Source organism: Sitophilus oryzae, unplaced genomic scaffold, assembly GCF_002938485.1.
Source record: "Sitophilus oryzae breed Bouriz unplaced genomic scaffold, Soryzae_2.0 scaffold_1499_pilon_pilon, whole genome shotgun sequence".
In the NCBI taxonomy this organism is placed as follows: Eukaryota; Metazoa; Arthropoda; class Insecta; order Coleoptera; family Curculionidae; genus Sitophilus; species Sitophilus oryzae.
Genome location: NW_022146168.1, coordinates 2,313,966 through 2,331,846, shown reverse-complemented (window position 1 = coordinate 2,331,846; position 17,881 = coordinate 2,313,966). Strand labels below are relative to the sequence as shown.

The following is a 17,881-nucleotide window of genomic DNA, read 5'->3' as shown; positions in this document are numbered from 1 at the left end:
ATCTTTTGAGCATAATTCTGCTGTTCTCGATACACATTTTCTCTTTTTGCATCATTCCCAAAGGTAAACATTTTCTTTTTCCTCCAACAACAGGCCGAATTTGTCGAGGTCTACGTCGAAATCGATAACGCGGGCTTCTACCGAATAAATCTCTTGTGAAAATTCGGGATTCCCGCTTACTCGTGCCGACGGAAGCAAGTAGAAAGAAAACGTCAATCGCTAGGTGCCAGGTTGACTTCTTGATTTAGGATGCCAGGTCCAGAATTCGTCTATTTGTAACCTACCTACTGCTATCTAATATCAAATGAAGCTGTGTCGGAACGACAAAATCTAATATTGTACGCACGGAAAACATAAAATAGATACCTAGACTTATTTAGTGCTTTACGTGTCTATCTTTATAATATTTTTTATATTTCATATCTTTTATTAGTCTAATGAAATAAATAAATAAGTAAATTGGTATTTAGTCGAGTAAAAACGATATGAAAATGTGTCAAAATATTTTTTGGAGGTATAACTACATCATATCTATACAGAATTATCAGTTAGGGCTTTGTGCATGTGAAATGACTAATTACGACCTTTTTGGGGGGGTCAGAAATTTTTTATCTCGGAAAATGTCAAAAATCTGTTAAAAATGTATAACCATGATTTTTTACCTTTCCTACGCGATAACTCCTAAACTAATCAACTTATTCACATACTCTTTTTTTTAATCGATTGAGAACACATAGGCGGTTATAGCTGAAGTAATTAAAGTTCCATAGTGAGTGTATTTTCTTTTGGAAAATGGATTAAACTTCAAACATTAACTTTATTGTAGCATTTCGGTAAGCGAGAAACTTTCTTATTTGAAGGAATTTTTACATAGTATCTGCGTATGAAAAAAAGAAAAAATATTGAATAAGTTTTTAAAACTTGTTACAACCTTCTATTACTAATAGTTTTATAGTTATCCTAAATTAAATTTACGAAGAGGCCGCGCGCGAAACCGCTCGGGCCTCGCCGCCCCGTGACTCTTCGATTTTATTTGGTGGCACGGCGAACGCGAAGTTCCGTACGCCTATTTCTGATTATGTGCATTGTACCTGCAGTTTTGGTATTTATTCTGCTGCAAATTTAGTTAATTCTGTACGTTATCAATTATTTAGTTATGGACTGTTTAATTTGCAGAAAAACTATTAACGAAAATGATAAGTTTTTTATTAAAAATCCTACTATACGAGACCTAAAAACTGTCATAAATGCTGCGGAAAAAAGGCAAGATGATGTTGCTGTTGCTTAATTGATAATTGTTAATATATTATATTAACAATAATTATTAATATATTATATTAACAAAAAGAAAACTAGTTAAATATAAGATTTTGATATTATAATAATGTGTTTGACATGTGATAAATTAGGAAAAAAAGGGCAAACATCACAAATTAACATCTAGACAAACAGGTATCTTATGTTGTAAACTATGTTCATAAGTTTTTTTAATTAATTAATATCAATCAATATTAATATTAATCATAGTCAGTATTTCTTCTGTCAATAGGGCTGAATAATTTCTCATAAACCAGAATAATATTAATTATTTTTATTTACCGTAAATCTTTTAATACGTGAGACACAAAAAAATGTAGATCAAAGAAATTATTGAATTATTTAATAAAAAATCAAATATGTATTTATTAAAGTTTATAACCGTATATAACCATCAAAAATCGTACATTTCTATTATTATTTATTAAAGTTTAATTTTATTAAGACCGACTCTGACGACTCGTGTACTTGTAGAAGCAGAATTTGTTATTGGGATATACTTGCCATGTAATGTGAGTGGTTACCTTGTGTAAATTATTTGTCTCTCGCCGCGTAGCTTGAGCGCCAAGCTTGTTGCAAAAAATGTTGTTTACAATGATAGTATAGTTGCCAAGCGCGAATATTGGCGTATTTGCCAAGTATACGAGTCGTCAGAATCCGCCTTTATATGTAGGTACGCAAAGCTTTCTGGATATGACGATTTATTTGCATATGATGGTAAATATTACAACGTTTGTTTATATAATCCCAAACAAATCAAGGCTAAATTAACGACATTTTTAATTAAGAAAGCATACTATACATTGGATGAATTTTTCACTGACATGCTCTTTTTAGGTTTTTGTTAAAATCTTTATGTAAGTGGTATAAAGAGCAAAATCAGAAAACACAAACGATAACACCTACATATATTAAAAGAAGAAATTCGTAGTTTAATAAAAGAGTTTCAATCCTATGCAAACTTCAGGATATGTCCTTATTATGTAATAAAAATAATGTAATCATGTTTTCATAAAAAAATATTACAAAAATATGTCATATTAAATCGACACCTACATATGTGCCACTCAGATATTAAATAATTACTTATAAAGAAGTTTCTACACAGGGGCGGATGCAGGAATTTATTTTAGGGGGAGGGCCAAAATAAAAAGTAATGTACGATATGCTTTTTAGGGCGCCATTTTTGACCCAAAAGCTTAATATTTAACACAATTTACAAACTTTAGGGGGGGGGGACCGGGCCCCATGGGCCCCCCCTCTGTATCCGCCACTATTTCTACATTTACTCTAAAACATAAATTAATGCCACATCTAGCACGCCGCGCCGTACAACGTGATGGCAGTACAACGTAGCGCGGCGACTCTACAGCGCGCGCACGGGATGCTGATAACTTTAAATCAGTATAACTGTGGTATAACTATAAAACTATTAGTAATAGAAGGTTGTAACAAGTTTTAAAAACTTATTCAATATTTTTTCTTTTTTTCATACGCAGATACTATGTAAAAATTCCTTCAAATAAGAAAGTTTCTCGCTTACCGAAAATCATGATACAATAAAGTTAATGTTTGAAGTTTAATCCATTTTCCAAAAAAAAAAAATACACTCACTATAAAACTTTAATTACTTCAGCTATGACCGTCTATGTGTCTTCAATCGATTAAAAAAAAAGAGTATGTGAATAAGTTGATTAGTTTAGGAGTTATCGCGTAGGAAAGGTAAAAAAACATGGTTATAAATTTTTGACAGATTTTTGACATTTTCCGGGATAAAAAATTTCTGACCCCCCCCCAAAAAGGTCGTAATTAGTCATTTCACATGCACAAAGCCCTAACCGATTATTTCATAACGATTTTATGTGGTTATACCTTCAAAATTTTTTTTCGAGAAAGAAGCGACTTTTCTCGGTGATTTTACTCCATTAATTAGTAAAATTCATTTAAACAGCAAATAAACTAATCGAAAAAAGTTAAGGATATTGTGTTTATGTTAGGAAGAACATTTTTCAGAAAAACGTGTTATAGCTATTAATACCTATGTCGTGTTTAAACAAATACTGTTTGCAAACATAAAATTTTGTACCCAAACAAATAAAAAGCATTATCATCAAAAATGTACATTTAATTTTTGTTTAGAATAGAACTTGTTCGCGTGTTGCTAACAGTGCCGGATTTATAAATTTCCGCTTGACGTCACTTAAAAAATGCCGCCCTTATATTTGCAATAACAACAAAAATTAAACAAAAATGTTATATTGAAAATTTATTTTTATAAGTAAACAACAAATGAATTCGTAGAAATAAAAAAAATTAAAATAATTTACGCGGGGATTTAATGGCAGCAAACAAATCAATAATTTTGTCAAAATTTATACTTGTAGTTAAATCTGATTCTATTAATATTGTTAAGGCATTTAAACGATCTTGTTCTATAGTGGCCCTTAAATAGGATTTTAATCGTTTAAGTGTGGAAAATGACCGTTCCGCTGATTTCCAAACTGAGAGTGAGTTCCACACTGTAACCGCCATGGATACAAATATCCGTAAAGCAATTTCCAGATTTGGAAAAACTGCTATATTAGAATATTTTTTATTTAAAAACCGGTGAGTTTTTCGGAAAAACTCTTAAAACACGTATATTTTATTATGTTGTTTTATATATTTTCAGATTTTTAAAAAATATATACAGGGTGTTTCATAAAATATGACCATTGAGTAATCACTATTCTGCTTAAACTGCTTGACGTTTAAAGCTGATTTTTGGCAAACGGATTGACTGTGGCGTTGAGGTTCGATAAGGAGGGGTTTCTCGAATCTCAAACAGGGTGAAAACGCCCTTCAAATATTACAATATTTGTTATTTAAAAAACGGTTAGTCTTTCGGAAAAACGTCTGGATACGCATTATTTATTTTGTTTTTTTTACATATTTTGAAATTTTTTCAAAAATCATACAGGGTGTTCCAAAAAGTTGAATAATTGATTGACCACGATTCTGCTTAAACTGCTCGACATTTAAAGCTTATTTTTGGCACATGTGAGAAAATTTTATCCAGTCTGTATGTTAATGGAAATTCTTGTTTTGCTTTATCATCATCATTAGAAATTATTAATTCGACGCGAACGAAGTCGCGGGTACACGCTAGGGCGTAGGTTTTTTTATATCGCAATTTGTAAACAGCGCTTATTTGTAAACAACCACCGTTTTTAGAGAGGTATTTTAGATAACAATCGATATTTAGAAATGTTTTGACACCCTGGAAATACTACCACCGAGCATGTCATTGTTGCAACTTGCAACTGCGTTAATACGCCTGGCGGTGACCGCCTCATACTCTTTCAGATATTTAGTAGTAAAATAAAGAAACCTGTTATTTTTAAGCTGTTATTTTAAGCTGTTTTTTATAAATAACTATAACAGTTTCAACTATTATCTAAAAATAACAGTTTTGCCCATCACTAATATGAAATGAAAGAATACATAAAAGCATGTTTGACAGTGTGCATTGAATATCGGTCTCTTTTACTATTTCTAAAAAATGTAAGCATTCTGTTGTATAAACATCTTCCAGGTCATCCTTATAGAATGTTTGTAAGTTTTTGGTGCTTTGTATTAATTGTTCCTGGGAAATTTCTTTGAAATCAAAAAGAGTCTAAACTTTTTAAACACGCTGTCGTACACCTCTTGACGTTTCTGCAGTTCCATTGTAACCCTATCCAGTATAACAAAATACGTTTCAATTTTTAGCTGCTCCCTCCCTATTTTAGAATTGTATCTCCATCTCTTGTTTCGCCTGGGAGAAGTGTTCTTTTCGATTTTTTTGACGGTCATCATCGTACTTTTTCTCCATAATTTTTTTGCCTTGTCTAGGTATGTTTCAAATATGACTGAATTTCTCAAAGATTTTACAAAATTTATCAGAGCCAAGAAGAGTTCAGTTACGTTACCAGTATCAGTATCGACGCTTTGTAGAACTTTGTTGGTTTTATAGAATCGCTCTAATATGTTTTCCCAAAAAAACTGACATAAGGCAGTTTCGAATCGGTTTTGGCGATTTTTAATTCCAGTTGCCTCCGCTCGAACTGCTGGTTTTTCTGAAAGAGCTTTTTCAATTGTTGTTAAAGCCTTTAAATATTCGTTCCAGCTCTCAGTTAAACTCAACAAAGCGTCATGGCGTGCAGACCATCTTGTAACATCAGCCCGTTTTTGGGACCTGATCAACGAACTTGGTGTCGAGTCAATTATAATTGAGTAGTATTTTGACTTTTTGATTTCGGACATAATATGATTTAAAACTTCAGCTTATCTTGACTACACCAAAAATATCTATTTAATTAGTTCGGATTCGGATTAGCATTCGATAATCTTTTTAAATAATTCTGCTGGCCTTCGTTGCAGTTTTTTATTATTTTTTGACAACTTGCCGCAATTTATAGTATTTTTTTTCTGAAAATTTGCCGCCCCTAAAATTTTGCCGCTTTACGCCTGGGCGTATTGTGCGTAATGGGAAATACGACACTGGTTGCCAAGCGGCGGTTTGCGATATTGTGGTTATTCTGTCATCGATAATATGAACAGACGTCATTTAACAATAGAGGAAGCAAATCAAGCCATTGGATTGGTTCTTGGCGGTGCGCGACAGGTCGATGTGGCTGATTGATTTAAAGTCACCTAAAGTGTAATTTCTAGACTTAAAAACCGATTTAATGAGACTGTAGCGCTGTAGGAGAGGCATAGGAAGGGTCGACGAAGGTCGACAAATGCTAGGGAGAAGAAGAAGCTTACTGAGAGGAGCTAGGATGGATCCTGCAAGAAACTACACGTTACTCAGCCAGGACCTTTAGGCTGCCAGAAGAGTACGTATTACCCTTCAGATGGTCTTAAATCGATCAAAAAAAGCAGGTTTACATTGCTATAGGCCTATAAGACGCCCTCCGTTGACCGCGAGTGTCAGGTTGAGGTCATAAAGCTCAACGTTTGCTCTGGTGTAATGAAAGAGCTAACTGAGTGGCATACTGCGATGTTCAGCGATGAAAGCCGCTTTTGTCTTCGTACTGACAGACGTACAGTTCGTGTGTGGAGACTAAGAAATACAAGACTTAACGACCGATGTGTTCAAGAAGGATATCCCTTTGGAGTTAGAGGTGTAATGGGGTGGAATTTTTTACGGATGCCGAACGGAATTGTATGTCTGTGAAGGTACCATGACAGGGAAATTTATGCTGACGACATCATTATAGGATCATGGAAATGATGGTGATCCCTAATTCGATTCGTTTTGATTAGTTTATTTTTAATTAATTTATTTTTGATTCTTAAAATATTTTGATTAAAAGAAAATATATAAAGGTCCGAAAATATTTAACGGTCAATCTTAATCACGCGATAAAGTTTATTTGGTATGAACTGTCTGTGGCTCCCTTTATTTTACTCCTAGATTAAATGAACTGAAACCGTCGGTATTTAAAAGTAGATTTTCCAGTAGTATTCAGACCGACCGGGCAGAAACCGATCCAGGCCAGAGTCCTCAACGTCTCTTATTTATGGAGGACAGGAATGCATGCCGAATGCCCGACTGCCCGGTATTTATATCGGCCGGAGGCGGCAGCGAGGAGGCGATCACGCTCTTCGCGAGGCGAAGAAGGCTTTGCCCGATGAGGAGGAGGAAGGGAGGGATGGAAATCCAATATCGACGGGACGTGCTCGCTCTGAAACGGGACGAGTTCATTTCTGGAACGATCCGGAGCGGGACTGGACTAGTCGGGAAGCTACGAAGGGATAATTATTTTTCGTTTATAAGCTTCATTCAGAAGCTAAAATTTAGTTGAATAAATTAGTGGTTTCAATTAGCGTAGATGTTTGTTCCCTTGATACCTATTATATATGTATACCCACCATCCTTACAATATAGTCAGACGGTTAGTTTAAAAAAAAACTCTTGAGAAATGATGTAGCAAAACCATATTTTGGTAAAATGTTTCGAAACAAAAAGCGACTTATGTTTCAAAACATATGTACTAAAATTTGTGACGAAACTGTTTTTGTATCTAAAAATGCTACTTGGGTTTTATTTTTTTTGCGACAGATATTTTCGAGATAATTTCATCTGAATTTTTTTTTATAAAACGTCGTAAATATACTAGAGGTGGGCAAAGATTGAACGAGTCGTTCACTTAAACGAGTATTAAAAATCAATCGTGAGATTCGATTCATTGCTTGCAATATGGTTCGTTCAATCGAATCGTGGCCAGCAACATTAACAGTAACATTTGAACTATGAGCCGTAAAAAAGAGTCGTGAGAATTGAATTGGATCACAATGCGATCGTTGGTTCAAAGAGTCGGGAGAATTGATTCATTACTTACAATACGGTCCGTTCAATTGAATCGTGGCCAGTACGGATCTATAAGATTTGAACGATGAGCTGTAAAAAAGAATCGTGAGAATTGAATCGGATTACAATGCGATCGTTGTTTCAAAGAGCTGCGAGAATTGATTCATTGCTTACAATACGGGTCGTTCAATTGAATCGTGACCAGCAGCATAGTTTATTAACTATAAAATTTAACATTTTCGGACAACATTTTTCAAAATGACGTCTCGTAAGTAATGCATAGAAGTAATGTTTGTGCTTCTGCTACAAACTGCTTCTGTTACGCATCCCAATAATGCACCGTTTTGCATGTCAACATATCAAATTCTGACGTATTTTTCTCCACTTATTGTCTATGCTTATTTGTTCAAAATAATATCGAATAAGGGGTTTTCACCGATTAAAATCGTTATTAAGTCATACATATGAGTTGTAAATCAATGTTTTTAAATGAACTGTGGCAAAAATCTCTCAGAATTAGTGATAAACGACAAAAAGACAACCCAAAAGGAAGTCGAAAAAATAATCGCGGTTAAACTGGTCTTAGGATTTAATCACTTATCTAAACAAAATTTATTCGAAAAATTAGATTAGCTGATCGGTCCATTTCACGATGAGGGAAATACTCAATCCAATTATTATGCCAGTGTCATAAAGTATTGAAAAACAAATGAAAGAACTGTATATTTCTGGTCTTAATGGTCCAATAAGTAATTGTCCGACAAAATTATCGCCGGTAGTGCCAGTTACGATTCTAGTTTTTATGAAACGTAAATTGTGCATGTGATCCGTTGAAAAAGGTAAATAAAACAATCGTAGGAGTCGATTCAATATGAGAAATTGAATCGTATGATTTGATTCACTAAAAAGAATCATCGTAATACCCATCACTACAATATACATGTAAAGACAAGAAAGAACTGTTGCACCATAGCGACATTAGCGTAAATTGCTATTCCTTTGGCCTTTTCCAACAAAAGAAGGAATTTCCCTTCTCAATTAGGCGCGTCTTTGGCTCAAAGACCATGTCCGGACTGGAGCAACAAAGGCCTCTCTGCTCCTACCCGTCCTAAAGGAGAAAAATCTAATTTATCTCGAATTCGCCGCGAAGAGTTTAATATTAAAATTGTTCCGTCGAGAACAGACATAACTTGTTCCGGAGGCCTCTTCTTTCCACTCTTCAAAGTCGCTGTAATACGCCCTTTTCTTATTTATTTACTTGCTTTTTTATTTTTCTTTCATTTATTTCTTGAGATATTACAGCCAAGATTTTTCACACCAACACGATTTAATATTAAGCCGCCCATACACTTCGGTTATTCGGCCCAGTTTTAACTGAACGAGTAGTTTTAACTGACTGTTCAGTTAAAATTGTCAGTGTATTTAAGTTGAGATGTGAGTACTGGTCCACTTCCTTCTAGTTCTATGTTCCTACTACTTTTATCTGCTACCCTCAATTTGTAAGTCATATTTTAGTTGTAATCATGTGCTGATAATACAACGTGGCTAGCTGATATTTTGGTATTTTGGTGTACAGGGTGGCGCCTCTTATAGGTACGCCGCGGAAGCTCCAAGGAGAACTGTAGTTTATATCGAAATTAAATTTTGGTAGCATATGTAGTATGTAGGTTAACTGAAAGCATTTTTTTTAAATATTTAAAACTATACAGGGTGCCCCCAAAAAAAAAGTTACACATCAAAGTTTTTTCTAATGGAACACACTATATATTAATTAATTTTCGGATTCTATGAAAAAATAAGAGTTTTATTAAAGAAGCATATGCCTAAAATCTAAGGAATATGACATATTTCACATTTTGTGAAAATTAAGAGTAAATTTTAAATTTCGATAACACCTACCTAAATTTTAGTTGATCTTGTAAAACCTGATGTTTAATTACACTAACCATTGTATGTTAAACTAAATTTGAACCGAAAAGTTATACAGGGTCAAACAATAATTAATATGGAACATTAGTCACTTTTAAAATAAAGTTACTCTTTTATTTTAAATGGAACACCCAGTCTATTTTTCCGGTGTTCAATGTGGAATTTATATATCTTCAAAATATTATTAAGGTTGCCTACCCCTCAGACAAAGATTTTCCTAGATATTTTAATTTTTATGATTTTGCGTCAGTAGATCTTTATTATTTGAAAAAATCTAGGGTAGCTGTGTAATATACCTTTGGTTAATTTAACAAAAATTAAAGATTGTAGAGTAAAATACACAACGGTAATAAAAAGATACACGTTTAAAACATATTTTAAAGATTACAGAATTAAAACTAGATATAAACGTATAATTATGTGACAAAAATTAGCTAGATGAAATCAAATGCTCAAAATGCTTCCTTTACCGTTAACGGCATAAAATGATTATCTTTTCAGAAGGATCTTTTTATTTTAAAAGGTATATGTGGAGTTCTACCTCAAAAAGCAGCTACAATAATTTCTCTGATTTTGTTGACAATAGATGGTAATAAAAGTCGAGTTTTGTAAACACTGTCTTTAACATCTCCCCATAAAAAACCCAGACTAGATAAAATCAGGAGCATTTAAGTATTCTATTAATTGGTGAATGCACAGTTCATTCACCAACTAATAGAATCATATCAATTCTCTCTAATGTAGGATAAGTTTGCATATTCGACAAATTTCTGAGACTTTTTTAGCTAACACAAAATGATAACTAGTTGTTAAAATTGGACTAATTAGACAGCTGTGTTGAAATAACGTCAGAGATATCACAGCCGATCAGAGAGATTTTTATCAAATAATAAATATCTACTCAGATCAAATATCTAGGAAAATCTTTGTCTGAGAGGTAGGCAAACTTAATAGTATTTTGAAGAGACATGAATTCTCCATTGAATATCAGAATAATATACTGGGTGTTCCATTTAAAATAAAAGAGTAACATACTTTCAAAGGTGACCAATGTTTAATATTAATCTCGCCCTGTATAACTTTTTGGATCAAGTTTTAATTTGATTTAAAGTACAATAGAAAAAAAAAGATTAAGAAATAAAGATTTTTCTTAATTATGGGTCGACTGGAACAAAACTCGGCATCTGGATAGAGGTACCCGAATGAAGTCCTCAGACGCACTGATGGAGACACGGAAGTAAGAAGTTTTACTACAAAGCTGTACTATATGCGCACATAGTGCACACACATTTTTTTTAATTACAAATCCCTTTCTTTTAGAAAAAAATATCACTTATCAAGATTTTTCTCAAATATATTATTAATTTCTGTATTGTTCCTAAAAACCACTGCACGTATATTTCGATATTCCTACCAATAATTTCTGTCTCCTGTATATATTTAACACAAAATCGTATAAATTACAAATGTCCGTATTCCCAGAGCATCTCTCGCTTTGAAGCAACCGTTCTCTTCTCAATAATTCACAATAATAGCCCTTGACCTTGTATGCAGAGCTTTTAACATAAATTATTACTGCTCCGGCTTATTTTGTAAAGGTAAAATTATGCAGGAAGAGTTATTTCTAAAATGAATGTACCGACCTACAAAGAAAAGCTCTGAGAAATAATATTTTTCTGTTTTTAATATAAATACATATTTTTACTTTATAAAACAGAATGTTCGTACGTGTTTTTAAGGTTTAATAAACATAGAAAGTTTTCCCGAGAACTACATTGCTTTATAAGCTTGGTGTATTCTCCGCCGGCGCTGCCACCATCGGAGAATATCGTAAACAACCGGTATATACAAATACCCGGATTTAAATAGCGAGCGTACCTAAAATCTATACTAATATATAAAATCCTTAAGTGACTGACTCACTGATTAATCACGATCCTGCTCAAACCACACAACGTAAGAAGCTCGATTTTGGCATACAGGTTGATTCTAGGGTGTAGAGGTTCGATAAGAAGGGATTTTTCGAAATTCCAGTTCCAAGAGGGTGAAATCACCCCTAAAATATTACAATATTTTTTATTTAAAAAACGGTCAAGTTTCCGAAAAAACGCTTAACACGTATATTTTATTTTATTTTTTTACATATTTTAACATTTTTTAAAAATGTATACAGGGTGTTTCGAAAAATCTGGTCATTGATTAATCACGATCCTGCTTAAAGCGCTTGACGTAATAAGCTGATTTTTGGAAAACGGATTGACTTTAGGGTGTAGAGGTTCGATAAGAAGGGAATAATAATAAAATAATAAAGGAATAATAAATAAATAATATAATTTTAATTCCCAAAATACAAACGTCAAAGAAAGTAAAAGAGCTAATAAAAATATCAAACGCCTTAATAAGAACCTATAAGGCAGAGTGTAATACCCTACAAGTATTATATGAATTAATATATGTAGCAGCAGCAACAGTAACAGAAATTAGTGGAAAAAAGTTAATTAGCAGGTATACAGATCACAGAGGCACACCTAGAAGACCGGACGCAAAACTACCACCATGGCGAGAGAGACTGGAAAGGAATATAAATTCTATACGAAGAAAGATAGGTATACTCACTTGTTACAGCAGCCCTCCCGGGACCAGCAGACCCACCAATAGCGTCAAAAAGAAAGCTGAAAAAATTCTCTCTGAAATTAATATCCTCCCATTAATAAAAATAACAAATCAGAATTAAGACAGTATATTGACCTATTAAAACAAAAAGTTGCAGTACTTGGAGCCAGGGTCAGAAGATACAATGAAAACAACAAAAGGAAACACCAACTGAAGCTCTTCCAAAACAATCAGCATACATTTTACAGCACTCTAGACAAAGAAACCATTCAATCTCATTGCCCACCTAATAAAGAAGCAATGCATGCATTCTGGAACGAGTTGTGGGGCCGGGAAGTCACACACGAACCTGACTGCTAGCTAGAGGCAGAAAAGAGCTTTTTAAACGAAATAATACCTATGAAAGAAATATCTGTTACCGTTAAAGATGTCAAAAATGCAATCAAAAATGCACCGAATTGGAAATCCCCCGGACCTGATGGTATTCAAAATTTCTGGCTCAAACACATCAATGCTACTCACAGTATATTGGCAACAATTTTTAAAGAAATAATGGTAGAACCAGAATCACTACCCAATGAATTGTGTAAAGGAACCACGTTTATGTTACCAAAGAAAGCAAACTCGAAAGACCCTGAAGATTACAGACCCATTACCTGCCTCTCTAATGGCGCATTCTTGGCTTCTCGAGGTTCTGAAACTATACAAAGTTGATCAACAACTCATCAAACTGCTAAAAATAGCTATGACAAAGTGGAGTACCAAACTAATAGTAAAACATCAAACTGAAAGCTATGAAACAACTGAAATAAAAATAAGACGAGGTATATACCAGGGGGACAGCCTAAGCCCAATATGGTTTTGTCTAGCGATGAACCCACTCAATATTATGCTTAAGAACAGTACATATGGGTATAAAATTAATAGCCAAACGAACTACCGGATGTCACACTTGATGTACATGGACGACCTAAAACTACGCTAGTAACGAACATCAGTTACAAAGCATGCTTGAATTAGTCAGTAGATTTAGCGAGAAAATCAAAATGGAATTTGGACTGAACAAATGTGCTGCAGCTCATTACAAAAAAGGGAAATTAAAAGACACACCGAATATAAAGGTAATGACCGAAGTAGAAATCAACACTCTCAAAGAACCAGCTTACAAATATCTAGGCATGTTGCAGACCGGCCAAATTATAGACAGGACAATGAGAGATATTACTAAAGAAAAATATTTAAAACGTGTGAAAACAGTTGTCCGAACATACTTACCTGGAAAAGAAAAAATTATAGCAATTAATAGCTGGGCAGTACCTTTAATTACCTACACATACGGTGTGCTGAAGTGGAGCGATACCGAATTGAAGGAAATGGATAGAGCTACTCGCAAAATATTAACGAAGAACCGAATGCATCATCCTATTGCATCCACTGCAAGATTATACTTACCTCGAACAAATGGGGGCAGGGGACTTTCAAACCTAGAGGATATTTGCAGTAAGTAAGCAGTTAACATAACAAGTAAGCAGTTTACGAAAATATTTTAACAACAAAGAAACCACTTTACATCGAGCAATAAGAACCGCTGATATTCAGTCTTAAACCTAGCTAGAAATGAAATCACTGATATGCAGTGTGCAGGAATTAAGGGCAAGGCGCTACACGGAAAATACTTTACTGAATTGGATGCAGATTGTGTAGACAAAAGTAAATCAGTAAAATATCTAACGGAAATTCCACTTACCGGCGAAACTGAAGGGTTTATATGCGCTATTCAGGATCAGGTGATAGCTACAAGATCACACAGGAAGTTTGTTCTGAAAGAAAACATAACGGACAGATGTAGAATGTGTAACCAATTTTCAGAATCCATACAACACATAAGTTCAGGTTGTCCCAGGTTAGCACCAACTAGTTATACAGAAAGGCATAATAACATAGCAAAAATAATCCATTTAGAACTGTCACTAATTCTTGGTTTACAGTCTGTGCAGACGAAGTATTTTAATTACACCCCAGAACCTGTAATGGAAAATAGCAGCCATAAACTATATTGGGAGACACTTATTTTAACAGATAAAACAGTATTACATAATAAACCCGATATACTCTGGATAAACAAATACAAGAAAGAATGCTTCATAACTAATATAGCCGTACCATTAGACCAGCATCTTCAAAAAACTGCAACAGAAAAAATACAGAAGTATCAAGATCTTGCATATGGATTAAAAAGAGTATACCAGCTCAATAAAGCCATGGTTTTACCTTTTGTAATCTCTGCCAATGGACTTATTCATAAAGATTTTACAAGGAACACGGAATTATTGAAATTAAACCCAAAGCTTACCAACGAGTGCTTAAAAGCAGCCATATTGGGAACAGTGAGAATTGTCCGAAAAGTGCTTAATATTTAGAAGACCCTGAACTAGAGCAGTTCTGGTCAAGAAACCAAACCTACCGAGAAATCGTGAACAAAAAAAAAATAATTTTTCAAAACTTGAATTTTAAGGGGTGACACCACCCCTCAAATATTAGAATATTTTTTATTTAAAAACCGGTGAGTTTTTCGGAAAAACTCTTAAACACGTACATTTTATTTTGTTGTTTTACATATTTTAAGATTTTTTAAAAATTTATACAGTGTGTTTTATGAAATATGACTATTGAGTAATTAGGATTCTGCTTAAACTGCTTGACGTTTAAACCTGATTTTTGTCAAACGGATTGACTGTGGGGTGTAGAGGTTCGATAAGGAGGGTTTTCTCGAATCTCAAATTCCAAGAGGGTGAAAACGCCCCTCAAATATTACAATATTTGTTATTTAAAAAACGGTTAGTCTTTCGGGAAAACGCTGGGACACGCATAATTTATTTTGTTTTTTACATACCTCGAAATTTTTTTAAAAAATCATACAGGGTGTTCCAAAAGTTGGGTAATTGATTAACTATGATTCTGCTTAAACTGCTTGACGTAAAAAAAACTGCTTGACGTGAGAAAATTTTATCCAGTTTGTATGTTAATGGAAATTCTTGCTTTGCTTTATCATCACCATCACAAATTATTAATTTGACGCGAACGAAGTCGCGGGTACACGCTAGTCTTCATATAATCAGAAAAAAAAATGTCAAATAAATATCAACTTACAAATGCGATCCTCTTCGTCTGGTGCGTCTGTCATCTTCGGGCATGACTAGAGTAAGAGTGGGGGGCATATCCGGACTGGGGGGACTCGAAGGTTCAGGGGCCGGAGCCCTGAACGAGGCCCTGCGTCCCATGTTTGTAGGCTGCGTCACCGTACTCAGGCCTGGTACTACACAAAGAGAGATACACTAAGTCTACGTCAATTTATTATACAGGGTGTCCCAGAAATAAGTGCAAGTATTTTAAGGGGTGGTAGATATCTCGATAAAAGAAACATATTTTTTCTTCATCGTTTTTCAAATAAGTCCAAAATAACGGAGTTATTTTACTTTGAAAATATCCAAAAAAATGATTTTTTGCTAAAATTTTGAGAACCACTGGATCTTTTCTGGATTTTCTTTCTTGTAAATTTAATCTAATACCTATGTTGCCATATTATCAAGAAATTATATTTTTTAACTAAAAAGTAAAAAAAATTCCAAATTTTCTTTTAAAATATTTAGGTTAGGTTATGATTTTTAGTGAGTGACATATTTCACAAAGGTTAAAAAAATTAAGATTTTAATTTTCTTTCCTCCGCTAAAAATCGGCTTTTCGTTTAAGAATCATGTCCTTATTATTTTTTCATGCCTTCGACTTCTAAAAATTAGAAAAAAAAATCATCGTTAATTAATTTTGAATTTTACTATAAAAATAAAAATAAAATTGAAAAAACAGGTTTTTTTGAAAAATTCGAAAACCGTTTGAGTTAAAGAGCTAAAAAATTAGGTGAATTATTTTGATTCGACACCAAATCGATCACCTGAGTGCGAGTCAAAAAAGTCGCTGGGGCAGATTTCTCCTATTAATCCGACTATACCTACCCTTTAACCATAATTACCCGATTCACAACTTACCAGAGAACACGTCGTAGGCCGAAGCTCTCCTGGGCATGGGAGCGGGTAGGCCCAGACCCACTTCCCCTCCGCCGCCCCCTGGCGACGCGCCGGGCAACAGGCCGGCCTTGACCTCGTCGTCGTAGCTGTGCTGGCGGGCGACCCGCGATGCCCTCCGCGACCGGGGCGGCAGTTCGGTGGTTCGCGGGGGGCTGTTGGCCCTGGAGCCGGCCCTGGAGCGGCCGCCGCCGCGGGCCCAGTCCGAGTCTGGGGTTTTGGCGCCGCTGCCTTTCAGCTGGAAAAAGAGTGAAAAAAATTAGGGAAATAAAATTTTAGCACTGTTTTTGTCAGAATCATCTGGACAAACGCCAGAGTCCTAGTATATTCAATTGACTTCGAAAATACTATACAATGAAAAAATAAAAATATAAGAAATTTTACAAAAAATATAGATACACTCAGATGCAAAAAAAACGCAACGGAGAAATTTTTAGTCATATTTAAAGTGTTGTATTTTTGTTATTTTTAACCCTATTTTCATGAATTTTTTAGCAAACTGTATATAATTATATCAACTTTAATTCGTAAACTAAGCTTTTTATAAACTATAGTATTTGGCATATATTATACAAGGTTAATCGGGGGGTTGTTTGTTTACCCTAACTTTAAAACACCCTGTGCAATAATTTCGTATGTAAGTTTTTCTAAAATATAATTTCATGGTCAGAACTATGACTCCTGAGCATTTTGATTTTTGATTCATGTCAATACATGCTTTGGTTAATTTTTAAGAGCGAAATGAACTGATCACGATCAATTTGCAATTTTTTCAATTATCATTACTTTTTGATGTAATATTTTAATATGACAAGATGGTTTTGGTGACATTGTCGTAACGTCATATTACGCTGCATTGGATACTTTATACTAAATTAAAGAAAAAAACGTTAAAGACTAACGATACAGTCCTGGTTTTAAAAAAAAAACATTAATAATAATAACAGAATTAACGATATTAAAGAAAACATCTGTAATACTCAAGTACGCAAACAGAAAAAAAAATTGTAAAAAATACCCTAATACTTTTTATTGTCTCTCTTGGCTGCTATACGTCCGTTCATACTGTCATTGAGGCTGCATAGTTCAGTTAATGAAGCTGTTTTCTTAAAAAAAATATTAAAAATACAAGAAATCCTGAAATCAAAACTATAGTAGGTATTTTCTTTATATGGTCTGTACTTACTTTGCTATAAATATGGTAATCCTAAACCATACAGGATGTTTAAAATTCTACGCCAAACTTTCTAAAATATAAAATAATTTTTCTTCGTATTTTTAAAGTATTTTTAAATGGAACACCATGTATATTAATTTTTCAAGAGATAGAGAGTTAAAAAATGAATATTTTTTATATTTAGAGTATTGCAAAATGTTTAACTGTTTCTCAGATATTCGCGGTTTTATATCATATGGCATTTTCCACAGTAAAGTTTTATCAAAGCCACCCAATAATTTTTCTCTCGTATTTTACCGTTGAAAGAGCCATATGAAATAATACTGTGTGTATCTGCGAAACCATTAACACTTTTCAAGTACTTTAAATACAAAAAATGTTAATTTTTTAACTCTCTGTTTAATAAAAAAATAAAATACAGGCTGTTCC

At 33.8% G+C, this 17,881-nt stretch overlaps 1 protein-coding gene across 1 annotated transcript in view; it reads right to left on the bottom strand.

The window, feature by feature from the left end:
- Positions 1-17,881, bottom strand: part of LOC115877840 (regulating synaptic membrane exocytosis protein 1) — a 284,757-nt gene that overhangs the window by 97,227 nt on the left and 169,649 nt on the right. Inside the window, exons 5-6 of the mRNA XM_030894165.1 lie at positions 16,240-16,513; positions 15,347-15,512 (exon numbers count right to left, since the gene is read on the bottom strand). Of these exons, the coding sequence (XP_030750025.1) occupies positions 15,347-15,512; positions 16,240-16,513 (440 nt within the window). The remainder of the gene's footprint in view (positions 1-15,346; positions 15,513-16,239; positions 16,514-17,881) is intronic.